This window comes from Bombus affinis, chromosome 15, assembly GCF_024516045.1.
Source record: "Bombus affinis isolate iyBomAffi1 chromosome 15, iyBomAffi1.2, whole genome shotgun sequence".
Classification (NCBI taxonomy): domain Eukaryota; kingdom Metazoa; phylum Arthropoda; class Insecta; order Hymenoptera; family Apidae; genus Bombus; species Bombus affinis.
Genome location: NC_066358.1, coordinates 8,108,826 through 8,126,671, shown reverse-complemented (window position 1 = coordinate 8,126,671; position 17,846 = coordinate 8,108,826). Strand labels below are relative to the sequence as shown.

General features: G+C 29.8%; 2 protein-coding genes across 11 annotated transcripts; both read left to right on the top strand.

Moving 5' to 3' along the window:
* The first annotated feature begins 216 nt into the window (after positions 1-216).
* LOC126924704 (polyglutamine-binding protein 1) lies at positions 217-2,055 on the top strand. Its single transcript, XM_050739493.1, has 6 exons — positions 217-449; positions 692-801; positions 910-1,085; positions 1,170-1,350; positions 1,436-1,599; positions 1,704-2,055. Exons 1-6 carry the CDS (start codon positions 380-382, stop codon positions 1,894-1,896), a joined length of 894 nt encoding a protein of 297 aa, XP_050595450.1. The 5' UTR covers positions 217-379; the 3' UTR covers positions 1,897-2,055.
* Positions 2,056-3,123: 1,068 nt separating this feature from the next.
* On the top strand, positions 3,124-16,600 carry LOC126924659 (transient receptor potential cation channel trpm). Of its 10 annotated transcripts, none has more exons than XM_050739354.1 (22): positions 3,124-3,561; positions 4,489-4,651; positions 5,396-5,503; positions 5,668-5,750; positions 6,357-6,413; positions 7,352-7,538; positions 7,609-7,822; positions 8,212-8,371; positions 8,446-8,582; positions 8,653-8,809; positions 8,901-9,063; positions 9,162-9,470; positions 9,755-10,301; positions 10,391-10,602; positions 10,674-10,841; positions 11,745-11,804; positions 11,898-11,945; positions 13,046-13,255; positions 13,327-13,675; positions 13,764-13,909; positions 14,041-14,631; positions 14,717-16,599. In XM_050739354.1, the coding sequence occupies exons 3-22, from the start codon at positions 5,423-5,425 to the stop codon at positions 16,001-16,003; spliced, it is 5,166 nt and encodes a 1,721-aa protein (XP_050595311.1). In that variant the 5' UTR covers positions 3,124-3,561; positions 4,489-4,651; positions 5,396-5,422; the 3' UTR covers positions 16,004-16,599. The 10 variants fall into 10 exon arrangements, with proteins under 10 accessions (XP_050595311.1, XP_050595320.1, XP_050595312.1 ...); XM_050739363.1 differs by lacking the exon at positions 14,717-16,599 and having other exon boundaries at positions 14,041-14,160; positions 14,339-14,487; XM_050739355.1 differs by lacking the exon at positions 5,396-5,503.
* The last annotated feature ends 1,246 nt before the right edge of the window (positions 16,601-17,846 follow it).

The following is a 17,846-nucleotide window of genomic DNA, read 5'->3' as shown; positions in this document are numbered from 1 at the left end:
TTACAAGAATTAAAGGCATTTAAATTATTAAACTTACCAACAGTAGGCAATGACTACTTTTAGTTACCAAAAATAAAAAAAAATAAAAATTTCTGAATAATCTCATAGAAAATAGCTTAATTTTGAAATTTAAAAAATTATTTCACAATGATAAAAAGATTTAAAAAATTATACATATATCATATATCTATACCTATCTGGAATTTGTTTGGCGCTTTCGTCGTTAAATGTTATGAGATTATGTGGGTACCAACTGACTGAAATTTACGTGTATTCGAGATTCGAACAAGGAAATTATTTTGTTGGTAAATTGTGTGAATATGTTCATATTAAGAGCATACTTGAAAGAAAGGAAGTGAAGAACTACTAAAATTCTAAAATGCCACTTCCAGCTGCATTAGCTGCCCGGCTTGCTAAAAGAGGGCTTATTACTGGATCAGAAAAACACGGTATAATAATTTCATTCATTTGCACATAAAACACAGCATAACCAACAATATCATTTTATATCGAATTGATAATTTAATTAATAATAGTTTTTTATCTTACTACTTTATGCTTCATAAATACTATAAAGATCAGATTATTAATATATAGTTCAGAATGAACATAACCTTAGTTTTTCATACATAACCAAATTTAAAAAATGCTGAGGATACGACATCATGTATAAATCAAATAATATTTTTAGAATCTTCAAAAAAAGAATCAAGAAAAAAAATCCATGAGGAAGTAATAGCTGAAGATTATGATAGTACAAAAGATGATATTAATCAAATTGACATATCACAAAAATTTATGGTAAATATTATATCAAAAACTATTATAAAATACTAAATACAGTAACGATAAATAATAATGCAAATATCCATAATATAAAAATGTTAAATAATAAACGTTTTACTTTAGGGATATAGTGGTTGTCCCAATAAGTATAATATATATCATGAATGTACAAAGAAGTGCAAAGAGTTATGGGGTCTTGGACATGTACAACCTTCTGACAAATACTTGAAAAAGCAAATAAGATTAATACAGAAGTACCCCTTACCAGAAACCTGGAAAGCTGTTTATGACCCTGGATCGTTAGTATCAATTTTTTCTACTTATAATTTCTAGGGAAAATATGTTTATATCAAATTTCATATAATTATTTAATTCATTAATAGTGGTCAACATTATTATTGGGACTGGTCATCTGATTTGGTATCTTGGCTACCACCGGGCCATCCAAAATGTCAAATATCTCAACCAGCTTCTCAGTTAAGAGAAGAATTACATCTAAAAGCAGCAGATCAAGATGACAATATGTCTAGTGATGACAGTGGTAGTGAACAAGAGTCAATGGAAGTTAGTAATCAGTTTCTTCACTTTAATAAAAATTTAATGTCCAGTATATTTTAGCACTATCAAAAATAATTGTTTAATTATCTAGGTGGATGAACCAGACATAAAGAAAGATAAAAAATTAGAGACTAGATCAAGACACAAACCTGGAGATAGTAAAAGAAATCAAAGATTAGAAAAATCTGAGAACAAAGAAAAGAAAGACAGAACTTTGGATCCTATGGATCCAGCATCTTACAGTGATATTCCACGGTAAATTTCATTTTATTCATTAATTTATATTAATAAAGTAATTATGATAAAATTAATTTTCATATATACACAACAACAACATTCAAATTATTTGATTTTTATAGGGGAAAATGGTCTGATGGTTTAGCACGACACAATGAAGCTAAAACAGGAGCAGACACGACTGCTTCAGGACCACTTTATCAAATGAGGCCATATCCTAGTCCAGGTGCGGTTTTGCGATCAAATAGAGCTAACAAAACAGATTCAGAATCGTCTAACAAACCTAAAGTATCGTGTCCCGAAAAACCAGAATAAATTTCTTTTTTATACCTTTCAGTCTATTATGCAATTTATTATACATGTCTAATGTAAATATAGTGTAACTTATCGAATTTGTCAGTAATCTTATTATTATATTATCTCTATGTATAAATGAGCGACTAAATAAATACTTCGCCATTTTTACTTGTTAAATTTCTTAACATGTCTTTAATTTACTTCTTTTTCTATTAATTATGATTTAAAGATTATTATTATTATTATTTAACGTATAGTGTCATATCTTATTGTAAAAACTTTTTAAAAAGTACGTTTTAGAGAACTGTTTCTTTGGGCGCGCAGATCGCTGCTTAAATTTTTGTGTTCAAATTTAATTTGAAAGCCAATAACAGACAAAGTAATATATACGAAAAAAAATGATTGACGTTCATTTAACGTATAATTTACGATGTCAATAATTTATACATTTCTTAAATAGAAAAAATTATCACTTGTTTTTGAGTCATTTTAACGCTATATTTTTCAAGTTAGTTTTGATCTAATTGTATCTCTTCATCGTTATTAAACATGCATCTATCTAGTTTCAATATTACGTCAAAGTCATTTTTTTCAAATATTGAGCCTTTCTGTAAAAGCGTAGTTAGTTAAATTATATAAGTATTGTAATCGCATAATTGGAGTTTTAAAACACTTTTTGAAAATAGTAATATTATCACAAATAAATAATCACACAGCAAAATATCGACAGTAGTATACATGTATCAACAATATTCGAATAGCGAAACGAAAAATTTGCATATTTGATGAAATTCAATCGTGACAATTGCTACAATTTCATGTATCATCACTTTTAGTTTTGTGTGATATTCTGGTGCTTTCAATTAGAAAAGCTTGATTTATGCGAATGGAATATATTTTGATTAACATTGTTACAATTTTTAAATCGTTATGCCACAGTAATTTTCCTTTTAATTTTCAAGACTTTTATGGAAGAGTTATGGAAAATGTAATCAAATTTGAGATAATTCAAATTCTTTGTATAAATAATAGCTTTGTACAAGAAATCAAGAAAAAGAATTTATTAAAAGTTTATTTATTTAATTTTAGTAAATAGTTTTAGTTATCAAATTAAATTCGCTATGGTTCCAATCTTCATAATATTTTCAAAGTTAAGCTTCGAATTATAATTATAATATTATAAATATATTAAAAAATTCAGGAAGAAAATGCATTACTGGCTCTGAGCAGACCCAGACCGCGACGGCCATGCGAGTGTTAACCTTGTTCTTGGCCTACTTTGTCAGTAACGATGCAGGGGAGCAAGCTCGATATTTCCAAGGGATGATACGCGAATTATAGAACGAATTCTCTCCACAAAACGTTTTACCACGTTGCTCTCCATTATATTCTATCAACGCTTCTCTTTAAATTCCAAAACGTATAACGTACAAGATTAAATAATGAAACGTACCGTAACGTAAAAAGAAAGATGCAAACACTGTGCGTAAATATCGAAATAGTGCAGTTAGTTTGTGTGACGTGAGATAAAAAAAACCGTGCAAAAGAAGTTTATGAATTGCAAGAAGTACTGCAAGATAAATTTATTAAAAAATACATTCAACCCTGATTTCCCTACATGTGCGATGTTTTACACGCGATGAATACGATTACTTGAAAAAATTTCATTCGTATACATTTAAGGTACGTATAAATCAATGTTATTATCTTCTATTTAATATTAAATAATCATGACATTTTCCATACGATGTAGATTATGTTTTAATAGTTGTATAATTTTTCATTAAAATTTGAAATACTCATCAAAGTATTTGATATCATGGTCATGCTTAGAAGCATATGAGGTTAAGTTATAAGCACATGACAAATCGTGAATTTTCCCGCCGATTTTAAACTGTCATGATTACAATACTCATCTGAATATCATTTAATTTATTCTAATTAATTGGTTGATGATTTCTATTTAATTGATTATTCCAAGTGTGAGTAATGGTAGAAAATATATAATGTTATACAACGAATTAAAATCGATTTAGTAGTAATCTTGTTTTCTATTGTTAATTATCTAGCACATTAAAGAACAAATTTATTAGAAATTATGTATATTCAATATTAAAAACCGTTATTTATTTTATTATTATTGATTCTTACAAATAATGAAAATATTTGTGTAATTTTCTGGTATGAGTTAGATTTACAAAAAGTTAGATGAAAGTTAATGGAAACATAAATTTAGCATTTGGTGAAGGTTAAAGAGATTTTCTATTCCATTTAAATAATTTCTATAATGTGTAATTTATTAAAAAATTCTATAAATTATTTTAAAATGAACTACTCCAGGAATTTTTTTAATTTTAGGATAAGTTAATTTTTATAAATTAGGAATAATGAAACTAGGTAGTCGTTAGAAAAATGCATTGAATCATATGAAATTGTTTTGATTGAGTAATATGATGTTTTAAGGTAATCTTAAGTGTATTGTTAAAGTTTTATTTGAAGAAAAGGATATTTCATATGCATGAATCTAATAAATTGTGTGCGCTATAATATCACAATTAACATTGTTATCAACATACATTTGCATTTAAATGATTTCTTAATTTCTTTCAGATAAATCTAATTTAACTGTATCAGTTAAGTATCTACTGCTAGCTATTAATCATAATCACTACTTTTGAACTGCAAGTTTGTTTTACTAAGCTTCAAATATACATTGATATTGTTCATGCAGTTCTATGTAGATATGATAGACAAAACCAAAAGTTGTCGTATGGTGAGTATAATAAAATACTTTTAACATAAAATGCATTATATCTCTATAACATTACCTCAACAATATTCCTCATTCTTATAGCCAAAATATCATTTCAGAAAATGTACTTGTTGCCTTTTCTCTTACCATTAATTGTTTAATGTTTCATAGCTTTATTATTGATATAGATATCAAATAATGAATATTAAAATGCAATGAATATTGAGTTAAACAAAATTGTATAGGTATATATCATTTGTAGAATTATTTTATCATATAGTAAAATTTTAAGAGTATATAATTTATTTGTTTATAATGAGTGAAATAAATGAACTTCAATTGCCACAAAAATGTAGTTGCATTATGTGTAATTCAGGTTTTGTATTGAAAGTACATATTCAAAGAGAAATTTAAGATTTCTTTTTCTTATCTATATCATTTATCTTATCTCTATTGCATGCAGGTTTTATTGGTTTCCTTTAAGTTAAACTTGTTTTATTAACTACTCTATATTTTGCAAAGGGAAAAACGTATAGTTTTGTATTGCAAAAATATTATATTATTCATTGTTATATATAATTTCTGTTTGTATTATTCATAATTACTAATGATTTAATTTATAGCACAGTGTAATATTTGAAATTCCTGTAAAGAATAATTATTTTAAATATGAGAGTCAGAAATGTGTAATTAGTTTATTATGTGTTAGTTTATCATTACTTTTCTTGGTCCGTATTTAGTTTTGTTTGACATTTTTTTTTTTAGTTAGTGTATTGCTTAATATTAAGGTGAATGCATATACGTATCAAGATGGCAATGGGAAGTATTATTTGTGGAGCCAGCACTCCTAAAATGAAGAGAAAAAAGGCAAAGGTATCCCATGTTTTCATTTACTCTACTTTATTTAAGAAAAGATATTTTAGTCAAACATCACATTTTACTTTACCATTTAACACCGTAAATACTACATATTTTGTAAATAGATATATGTGTATATCATTTTGTAATGATAAATGAATAATTCAAATATATTTTAGGTAACTGAACGCAGTTGGATAGAGGCAACTTTTCAAAAAAGAGAATGTTCAAAATTTATTCCAAGTGCTGATGATGAACACAAGTATGTAATGTTCACTATTTTTTTATTTTTTACTTAGATATTCTTACAGAATACATTTGCATATCCCACATTATGATCATGATCATGTTTATAACGTTAAAAACGTGCAAAAATATTTATTAAAAATTATTTTAACTTTAAACATATTTTTGTGGAATACATCAAATAAATTTTTTTTCGATATATATCATTCTTGACATCATCATCATGCATTTATTGAACTTTTATGTTTATTTATTTACTTATTCTTTTATTAAACATACTTATTGAACATTGATAAATAGCTATATATACATATTTTGAATACATATTTCTTTAAAAGGACAATATTTTTGCAGAGGCAATATAAGCAGCATAATTACATTAACAATAATGATTGTATGCTATAATTATTAATTTTAACGTTATATTATGAAATATTGCTTTTCAATGCTAATTTTTAAATATGCCTTCCATTTTTATGATACTTACAATTATTAGTATTTTTTTACAATTTACATATTTATTATAAAAAGCTTATTTCTGAATTTTCTAGGTCACTACTAACATAATTTTTTATGTTCATTTTCCTTTCATTTACTTTTCTTTCTTTCATTCCATTTATAGGTTTATGCAAGTAAAGGGAGATAAGAATGCAGAGTATGATGTGATCACCACTTCCAGGTGAGAGTTCATTGTGGGTTTTGTCAAGATTGAGAATTTTGTGTTCTTTATGAAAAAAAGAAAAAAAGAAGGATAGGTGATTTAACAAAGATATTTAATATTGCTTCTGCAAATATATATCAAAATTATATTCCAAAATAGTATTATATGCATTTCCCTTATCTGTAAGCTAAATAATATTTCTCCTTTAAAGAGAAAATAATAATTTATATACTATTTTCCACATCTTTGAGTAGTTATTAATAAAGTACTGTTACATTACATGCATTCTATACAGTTCTCAGCAATAATGGTTTGTACTAAAAGAGCTGTTAGACTAAGTTTTCATAGCATATATAAAATCTGCACCAAAATTGCATTATGTAATCATTGAATTGCTTCTTTTTGAGAAACCTCACTGATAAAATTTTATTTTAAATTTTCTTTTTGTTTCTTTTTGTCGTACTGCTTTTCATAAAACGCTTCATTTTCTCTTAGAGTTCATATCCATTACATCATGCAGCCAAGTAATCAAATCGTATATTTATACAAATATTATTATGATAATATTATAATTCATAGTATTTGGATAATAATTACATTAAGAAAACCTGTTATGAAAATAATCATCATAAAATCTATTGTCTGTAAAATATTTAAATATTTACCTGTGCAGTAGTTAATAGTTATTCTGAAACCATGTACATTTATGAGTTTCCCTAATGAGCAAACTATGTTGGTGAGATATAGAAATATATTTTGTACAGTCACAAGCAATCCTTTTATATTGACAGAAAAAGAAACGGTACAATTATATGCAACAGTTTTCTATAGCATTCTGTTTTATATTATGAAGAAAATTATCACATGCTTCTATTCTATTTAAAGAATATTTGTACCCAGTTGCATCTAGCCTCTTTCTCCCAGTAAAAGTATTAATAAATGATTGATTATTATAGATGTTGTTGTGGATATTCTTATACTCATCACTGCAGAGCTGGTATAGATGTTCAAAGTTACACTCCTAGTAATACCAAAGAAGAAGATCGAGAACAATGGTCTCCTGGAAAAAATACACGTCCATTTCCTACTGATGCATATGGTACCATTGAATTTCAAGGAGGACCTCATCCAACTAAAGCTCAAGTAAATAAATTAAAAATATGTACATATTAAAATATATATTTCTTTTTCTATATTAATGTTGAATTTTAAGTATGTGAGACTTGCTTATGACACAAGGCCAGAACCGATAGTACAATTGTTGTGTCGAGAATGGAATCTGGGATTACCTAAGCTACTAATAACTGTGCATGGTGGTCGATCTAATTTCGAACTGCAGCCAACTTTGAAAAAAGTTCTAAGGAAAGGTTTGCTGAAGGCTGCAAAGACAACTGGTGCATGGATATTCACAGGTGGAACTAATACAGGTAGATTGAAGCAAATATAATTAGGTTAATTGTCCTTATTGGTATAGCTGTATAAATTCTATTATAAATGGAGACCAAAAATAACAGTTAAGTCTAAAGTTTTTGAAAAATGTCATTGACAAGAAGATTTAAATAGAAGACAGTAATCATTAAATCTTAGAGAAATTTTAAAATTCTTTCATTTACAATGATTATTCATAATTAAAATCATCTAAATTAAACTATTGTGTTGGCAACTAAGTGATTGTAGATTTTATCAATACCACCTAATGACAAATCTGCAATCACTTAGCTGTCAAACCAATATTAATTTTTAGACTGCAACTTTTTAAATTTTGATTCTAGCTGTTATGATGCCTGATTATAAATATTACATTTCAATTTCGTAGGTGTAACAAGACAAGTAGGAGATGCCCTGCTACTAGAAAGATCTCAAAGACAAGGTCGGGTTGTAAGTATCGGCATAGCACCATGGGGAATTTTAGACAAAAGTCATGAACTTGTAGGCCGTGGAGGTGAAGTACCTTATGAATGTCTTTCATCTCCGTGGTAAGATATAATTTTTATGGTTAATGTACTATTTGTTATAAATATCTATTTTCATACTTATTACAACTGTTTAGGTCTAAATATGCAGTTTTAAACAATCGTCATGCATATTTTTTATTGGTGGATAACGGTACCGGCGGTCGATATGGTGCAGAAATTGTGCTGCGTAGAAGATTGGAAAAATATATTTCTAATCTAAAATTACAGCCATGTAAGTATCGACATTTAGATGTATATAGTTTAAACAATCTTTTTAACATAAAATGAAAAATTTATTGCAGACACACACAGTAGCATTCCTGTCGTGGCATTGGTAATTGAAGGAGGAACAAATACGATTCGATCAGTTTTAGAGTATGTTACAGACGTTCCTCCTGTTCCTGTAGTAGTCTGCGATGGATCAGGTCGTGCAGCTGATCTCATCGCTTTTATGCATAAGTAAGAACTAGCTATACATATACACACAACTAGCTATACATATTTCTTAATATAATTATATTTTGACAATGATAGTAAATAAAAAATTTAGATACGCGTCTGAAGGAGATGGAGAGAATGGAGAGAATGAGGGACCATTAGAAAGTATGAGAGGACATCTTTTAGATACTATCAAACGCACTTTCAAAGTATCCTCTGAACAGGCATCACAACTGTACTCTGAACTTTTACAATGTACCCGTAAGAAACATTTGGTTGGTACACTAGTCATTTTATATAGATAAATTATTCATATAAATGAATAGGTTAATTATTTATACATTATATAATCATTAAAATTAAATTTCTACAGATAACAGTATTTAGAATAAGTCAAGAGCGGCCACAGGAACTTGACCAAACGATTCTGACAGCTCTGTTCAAGTCCAAGCAATTATCCCCTGCTGAGCAGCTATCGTTATCTTTAATTTGGAATAGAGTGGACATAGCGCGTTGTGAAATATTTGTGTATGGTCAAAATTGGCCACCAGGTGCTCTGGAACAGGCAATGATGCAAGCTTTGCAACACGATCGAATTGACTTCGTGAAACTTCTCTTAGAAAATGGAGTCTCTATGCGTAAATTCTTGTCTATACCTCGCCTTGAGGAATTGTACAATACCGTAAGTTCTTTGATTTTATTATACAACATATCTCAGGATTTATCAGCCAAATTCTGTGTATGTTTCTGTGTGTCAATATTTTCTATAAGTATAATCAAGCAAAAGATGTTAAAGTTAAGCTTTAAATGACCTACATTTATATCTTAATATAGCATTTGTATAAAATTTTTTCCTTGGTTATAACTATAGAATACAATGACAAAATTTGGCTGTTTCATAGGATATCCTGCATTTACAATTATTACACAATGAGCATTTTCTTCTTATTTATATCGATTATCTAGAAAGAAGGCCCTTCGAACACACTGGGCTACATTCTCCGCGACGTTCGACCAAATATTCCACGGGGTTACATGTACACACTGCACGATATCGGCCTCGTAATAAATAAATTAATGGGTGGCGCATATCGGTCGCAGTATACACGCAGAAGATTCCGTATGATCTATACCAAAGTGATGAAGAGATCTGGGGCACATCCTCAACATATGCATCGAAATAGCTGCGTCATGAGTAGCACTAGTCGTTACTATTCGGGATCTGGTAGTAAACAGGATAGTTTAACAATGAGTTTGCTCGCTGAAACTTTACCAGCTAATCGAGACACGCCGCTTTTTGATTATCCTTTCAATGAGTTGCTTATATGGGCTGTGTTAACTAAACGACAGCAAATGGCACTATTAATGTGGCAACATGGGGAAGAAGCTTTAGCAAAAGCACTCGTTGCTCTTAAATTGTATAAGGCTATGGCGCATGAAGCTGCTGAGGATGATCTTGAAACAGAAGTTTATGACGAATTGCGGAGTTATGGGAAAGAATTTGAAAATATTGGTACTAATAATATAATATATTTGTAATACAATACTTATCATAATATTTTCTCTTTTTATTATTTTTGTACAATATAATTTTTTGTATAGCCTTGGAATTGTTAGATTATTGTTATCGTCAAGATGACGATCAAACGAAACAGCTATTGACTTCTGAACTTCAAAATTGGTCTGGTCAAACATGTCTTTCATTGGCAGTCACGGCTAATCATCGACCACTTTTAGCACACCCTTGTAGCCAAATTATTTTAGCTGATTTATGGATGGGAGGTCTTCGTACGAGAAAGAATACGAATTTAAAGGTGATTGAATTGGATGCAATGTAAAGAATATATTTTTCATATTTTATAATATTGTTTTAATTTGTTGTTAGGTCGTACTTGGGTTAGTTTGTCCATTTTATATAATGTGTTTGGAATTTAAAAGTCGCGAGGAACTGCAGCTGATGCCACAAACTCAGGAAGAACATTTGATCTCTCTTGAAGATGAGAAAGAAGATAGTGATTCAGAGCATGGTATACCAACAGGTCCAGATGTTGAGGTAATAAATGTTCTTTTTTAATAATATTTTGACATAAAAGTATTAACTAATTATGTAATAGATATTGGCAGCTAAAAAAGACTAAGGTTTATGGAAACTTTAATGTTGATTAATTTTTATGGTTATTATGAACATATTTTATGAATAAAATAAATTATTATAAAGATGTAGAATATTTGGTAATAATTAATACAGCTTATCATTGCATTTATAAGAGTCCATCATTACACATTTCACGCTGCAATTATTATTTCTGAACATAGTGGCAATCACTGCTTTATTATTTTGGATAACGTTTTCAAATTTCGTCCATTCATTATACAAGTTATCGAAAGTATTGTCATTTGTAAATAACAAATTTTCACGATAATAAATCCAATGCAAAATGTAGTCACTTCTAATAATTATTTAGAACATAGTTTATTTTTGAGATAACTTTCAGTAACACAGTTGGTACATGTGGTTGCTGGCTTTGAACAGTTATTTGAACCATTATATAGAAGCGTATACGCATGTAGGTTCTATTTACGTTATATATAATGAAAAGAGAAATGTTTTACAACTCTTTTATATTTGTATTAAATCTATATTTAAATATTTCACATAAAGCATAAAATACTATTAATAGATCATAATTATATTTAAACTGTGCCTTTTATATTCTTAAATCTTATTTCTCTGTACGCGTAGGCAGATAAGGTGTATGAAATATAATTATATTATATAATTTTATTTCATTTATTATTGAGATATGTATACTTAAGTATATATTGCTTGGAAAGGTATTGTGTGTCTAGTAATTGGTCAGTATTATATGGTATAGTGTATCGATCGCTATTAGAGGTATTGAAATGTTTTTGTGATTCATAGACTATGTGGGTATGCGTATGAATTGTTTTTTAGAAACGTCAGCGCAGGAGCCTGAGCGTACGCAACAAATCCAGCAGCCAACAAGGCGCTAAGGTATATCTATAATGACCTGAAATGCAATGACTCTATGACCAATAAGTTTACACTTTCCGGTGCACTTTTCAACTATCTTTCTTATGTTATTAGTTATCATCAAGGAAAACTTCTATTTATTCAATATCGGAATCCGTACCGGTGAGGATGATAACTAACGTTTCTATTCTAAAGCAAATCGTGTTGTACTGTTATAAATACTTAACAAAAAAATCGTCCATTTTGATGTCAAATATAAAAACAATACCGCTAAAATATCGGTATAGTTTTCATAAAACATTAACAATAATAACACAAGCTACTTGATATATGTTTATATATGTATGTCAGCTTTAGATTTCTTAAATGTGTCGTCACGACATACCGATGTTTTTCATTTAGCGGTTAAAATATCTCTAACCATTACCAGTCGTATGTTTTTGATAATTTATTCTTACCAATTTATTGTTTAATGTTCCAAAATACAACCTTGTATTTCAAACATTCTATTTATAAAGTTATTTCTAATTGACTCATGGAGAAACAAAAATATTGTTTGGTGATGTACTTTAAATTTTCACTTCCCTCGCGTTACGTTACCCACATGCACTAACAATTTATGTTCTATACAACCATAATTTTTAACACTATTTGCACTCTATTCTATCATTCTTTATCTTCTATTGTAGCTATTAAATAAGTTCACCCTTTTTTACACCTTTCTTTTATTTTTATTTTTCCTATTTATTAAAATACTCTTGTACTGGATTAGTTCTTTATTACAATACTTGCTATGAATCTCTACATTGAAATACAATACCGCAAGTAATTACTCCCTTTCATAAAATATATTACAAGTTCACCATGCTTGTACGCTTGAAATGTACATTTCATTCATAATTCTACATGATCATATAGTTTAAATATATAATAATAAATAATTACATATTTGTACAGAAATGAATGTATGTCATCTATATACTTCCACCTTCCATAATATTTTAGAATGCCAGAAAGAACTTTTTCGTTTAGTATGTGCTTTTTACATGCTATGTACCATTCTATCCAATTGATTTCTTTGATTATTTTGTTAGCAACATCCAGACTGTAAATGGTTTCTGAGAATGATCAAGGATTAGTAAAGACAAATGCTAATACATGTCTGATTATACTTAAAAGATTCTTATCTATGTGTTAATGTCCTGTACAATTTATCTTAATGCTTGTATACATTGTTCTGAAATTCCTGTTTCTTCATGTAGGCTTTAATCAGCAACGAACACACTACTGCCATCAAGGAGACAATTGTACAAGAAAATGGTAAAGTACTGACAGATAACGATGATGGAATTCATCGTACATATGGTATAAACTCTGACTACTATGACATCAAGAACAGCAGGCCATTGAGATTGAGGAAAAAATTGTATGAATTTTATACAGCTCCCATCACAAAATTTTGGGCTAATGCTGTAAGTTTTATACATGAAATAATTAAATTTCTAATATATTACATGCTAAACTTATTTTTTTTATTTTATAGATAGCATACATTATTTTCTTGGTTCTCTTCTCATACTCCATTCTCATACATATGGATGATCGTCCATCATTAGCAGAGATTTATGCCATTGCATATATTTGTACATTAGGATGTGAAAAAGTACGAGAAATAGCAACATCTGAACCAGCTACTCTTTCACATAAATTTAGTGTTTGGGCATGGAATATGTGGAATCCTTGTGATGCAGCTGCCATTATTTTTTTTCAAATTGGTTTAGCTTTACGCTTGAGACACTCAACTCTCGATATTGGTCGTGTCATCTATTGCGTTGATTCCATTTATTGGTACTTAAGGATATTGAATATTCTTGGCGTAAATAAGTACTTTGGTATGTCACACAAGTTAAATGGAAAGTTAGCAAAAATATGAAGTATGAATGCACAGATAATGAATAAATTTTATATTATTGTTCTTAGGTCCTTTAGTTACAATGATGGGAAAAATGGTGAAAAATATGACATACTTTGTGGTACTTTTAATAGTGGTATTAATGAGTTTTGGAGTCACTCGACAGGCAATTTTGAACCCTAATGCTGAACCGAAATTGAGGATTATTCGTGATGTATGTACTCTCTACAAATATTTACTTTCTATTTCAGTTTATTATTATTATATATTAGCTTGTTATTATTATTTCATATTCTATATTATATTCTATTCTGTTCTATAAAGAATATATATTTTCTTTTATAGATATTTATGGAACCATATTTTATGTTATATGGAGAGGTATATGCCGACAACATAGATCCAGATTGCGGAGACGAACCAGGAATGATTCCATGTTTACCAGGCCGGTGGATCACACCTACTGTAATGTCCATTTATCTTTTAATTGCAAACATATTGTTAATAAATCTTTTGATTGCCGTATTCAATAATATTTTCAATGAAGTAAACGCGGTGGCGCACCAAGTTTGGATGTTCCAACGTTTTACTGTTGTTATGGAGTATGAACAGAAACCTGTTTTACCTCCTCCGCTCATTGTAGTTTGTCATATATATCTGGTGGTGAAATATTTGCTGCGATATGTAACACAAGGGAAAGCAAACACTGGTGAAACCTACGACAATGGACTGAAGTTGTTCTTAGAGGCAGACGACATGGAGCGCCTCTATGATTTTGAAGAGGATTGTGTTGAAGGATACTTCCGTGAGCAAGAGTTGAAATTGCAAATGTCTACAGAGGAACGTGTTAAAATTACCACAGAAAGAGTGGAGAATATGCATTCGAAGATCGAAGACATTGACAAGAAAGAGAATACTCAAAATGCATCTCTTCAAGTAATTATACTATACCATTAATATTTTACTGATATTAATAAATTTACTGTCAGATATTATAATGGAACTTTCGATATTGTTATAGGCAGTGGAGTTTCGTATGCGCAAATTGGAAGAATTAAATGAACAGATTTTGGCACACCTAGGAGTTATACACCGATTCATGGCTACTCACATGCCCAACATGGAAGGCTTATCTAGTTTTGATATAGACGGTCGCCAGCGTAGGGTATCAGAACGCTCAGAAGTTCTGTCAGAAACAGATTCTCATACCCAACTACCAGCCATTGCGATTAAACGTAAGAGATTGGTCCGATCGATGACCGATGGCACTTTCCTTAACCTAGGCCCATCAATAGATGACGATGTGCTGAAACATTCAGAAACTGCTATATCTCGCGAGAACCTCAGTAGGAACGAGTCTTCTATAAGTGGAGATGGACACACTGTTCAAGATGACATAAAGACAATCACAAGTCAGGAAACCGAAGCGAGCAAAGTAGATGGTGAAGGAGAGATCCTAAAGAAGGATTCGCATTTTGACAGCAGAGAGCTAAGCAGAGAGCCAAGCAGAGAACCAAGTGGAGAGCCAAGTAGCAAAGAACCAAGTACGGAACCAAGTAGACAAACGAGTAGAGAAATAAGTAGAGAAACAAGCAGAGAAGCTACAAGCAAAGAACCGAGCAGAGAAGCCAGCAGCGAAGCGCCAGCTTCGGAACCTATTCCTAGGCAAGATTCTACAGAACGACCTATTAGACAAAATAGTAGAACACGTTCAGAGTCAGATGATGTAACGATTTTTCCACCGTCGAACATATCAAGAGGAGTAACGTGGGCTGAGCCACGTGTTGCAGTCATTCCATCGTCTTCAACAAGTAGTACGCAGAGGTCTATCCTATTAGCCATGCATGCCGAATATACAAGCATAACGGACGAGCTGGAGAGCTACTGTGGCCTTCTAAGTCCACCTCGAACACCGCCAATTTCTCCACCACCTTCGAGAGCTAGAAACTTATCCGAAATGTCTAACCCTGAGATGGCTTGGCAAATTGAGAATGAACATCTACGTGATGCTGAGGAGTGCGATTACCAACAGATGGAAGATTTAATACAGAGGAGGTACATCGCAGATGACGAGGAGCCTTTGCATACTGACGAAGCTACCCTGTTCATATCGAACGAACACAGGCATCAACTTCGAAGAGCTTCTGCCATCGATGAAGAGTCTCGAAGGCCTCCACCTACAATTTGCGTGACCAGGGAGATCGAGCAAACGCTTTCAAGGCCACCGATCCGGGACTCAGAAAGCTCAGATCCTAACGACAAGAATCTGAGTACGGTACCTGCCCCAGCGTCAGAGACCATGTGCTAAATGTTAGTGCACTCGCCTCGAGGTAAACTAACCTCAAATATTTTATGAATCATTTAGGAATTGAGGTAATCTATCCTCAATACACTTTCTAAATTGATCTGACTCAATGAGATAATGCAAGTCAAGGTTACAGTGAAATATGTATTTTCAGTTGGTATTATTTTTCTAACTGTTTTAACATTGAGATACAGAGAATCGAATGAAACAGTATTTTTAAACAAAGAATGTTTTAAAATTGTATACTTGATATTTTATCGTAACAAATAATTATAACTAAATGGAATGCATTTTTCTAATTGTTTACTTATAATGCAATGTATTGTTGAGCTCAGATCTGAAGATCTTTCATTATAATATTTTAGCTGCAATTTTTGTAATTTTTTTTCGCGTAATTTCTTCTCATAGTTTAATCATTTTTAGCCGTAAAGTACTTAGTATATTATATATACATAATAAATATGCACATGAATACGTACATATAAATATTGCAGTTATTTAGCTCATATTTATGCTCATATTAAAATTAATTCGAGTATTCAAGTGCTACACATTAGAATTAGCAATTTTTAATCTACTTTAATCCATTTGCTTTTTAAGTAACCATTAAATATATTATATACAATTTTTTGATCATTTATTCGTACAACACATTTGTATGCTCGAAGAAATCCACATATTTGATATATATGTTTATGGTAATTTATTTAACAATCAATTTTATAAGGCTTTCAATGCTAATAAACAATAGAAATTACGATTTGTATGTACATTTAATCTAACTGGTTGTTGACATGTTTCTTGCAAGCATACAACTAGCAGAATTTAATCAATTGCTATAATTAAATTATTCAACAGTTAATGTTGAATTAAAATTTTTCTGAAATAATATTTTTGATTTTGTAGAGAGTGCTAAATGCATATATGCAGTTGCTGCTATTAATAATATTAATTACGATATTTATGTGCATAATAACTTATGACATACTTAACGTCAGAATATATACAGTAATTGAATCAATTTATCACAACACACGGCAGTTACTTCGAGTATTTGAAAAAGATAATTCCTGCAGATAATTAGTGTACTTTAATAACGACGATTTAGGTACTTGAACTTCGTTAATATTAATAATAATTGAAATATTCAAACTAAATAATTAAATAATCATGTAGTTTGAATATTTAGATGTCAGAATATTTTTTAAATATTAACTTTCAAATATGACACACGTTCGTAATTGTACTATTCGTTGTACACTTCTTTGAATATTCCAATTGCAATAGTATTAACATTTATAACCCTCGAACAACGGATGACTGGATCACATGTATCTTTTTTAGACTCTAGACTTTGTGGCATTATTATACACACATTCTTATATTAATATGAGTATTTATAATTATATTTTTGTTTTTTAATTTTGTTCGAAGCTGTAAAATCATACAAGTATCAAAAAGTGATGAAAATTATACCTTTTTTCCATAACAAAAATTACGGTTATTGCATATAAAACTATCAAAATTAAATTAGGACCTTGTTGCACAATAATTTACCAGTTACTAATATTAGTGAATCAACAAATTACAGATACATGTAGTGTTCTCTTTTTTTCACAATTTCTCAACAAATAGAGCGATCAAATAGTTTTAAATTTATGTAAAAGAATTGTCTAGTTCTATATTAGGGAATTTATTGATACTAGTAAATTGTAACTAGTAAAACTTCGCTAATAATATCGGCTAGATTGTGCAAGCAGTATCCGATAATGAAAATTAGAAAATCAAATCTTGTCATTGAAAATATGTTTCTTCGTTTCATTGATGAGTCTTGGATGGTACAATC

Bases quoted from the DNA above. Each gene is read 5' to 3' on its own strand.
- LOC126924659 (XM_050739354.1), top strand. From the start codon at position 5,423: ATGCATATACGTATCAAGATGGCAATGGGAAGTATTATTTGTGGAGCC. The intron at 7,539-7,608 runs GTAAATAAATTA...TTGAATTTTAAG, and splicing joins CTCATCCAACTAAAGCTCAA to TATGTGAGACTTGCTTATGA. The intron at 11,946-13,045 runs GTGAGGATGATA...TTCTTCATGTAG, and splicing joins CAATATCGGAATCCGTACCG to GCTTTAATCAGCAACGAACA.
- LOC126924704 (XM_050739493.1), top strand. From the start codon at position 380: ATGCCACTTCCAGCTGCATTAGCTGCCCGGCTTGCTAAAAGAGGGCTT. The intron at 450-691 runs GTATAATAATTT...TAATATTTTTAG, and splicing joins TACTGGATCAGAAAAACACG to AATCTTCAAAAAAAGAATCA. The intron at 1,600-1,703 runs GTAAATTTCATT...TGATTTTTATAG, and splicing joins TCTTACAGTGATATTCCACG to GGGAAAATGGTCTGATGGTT.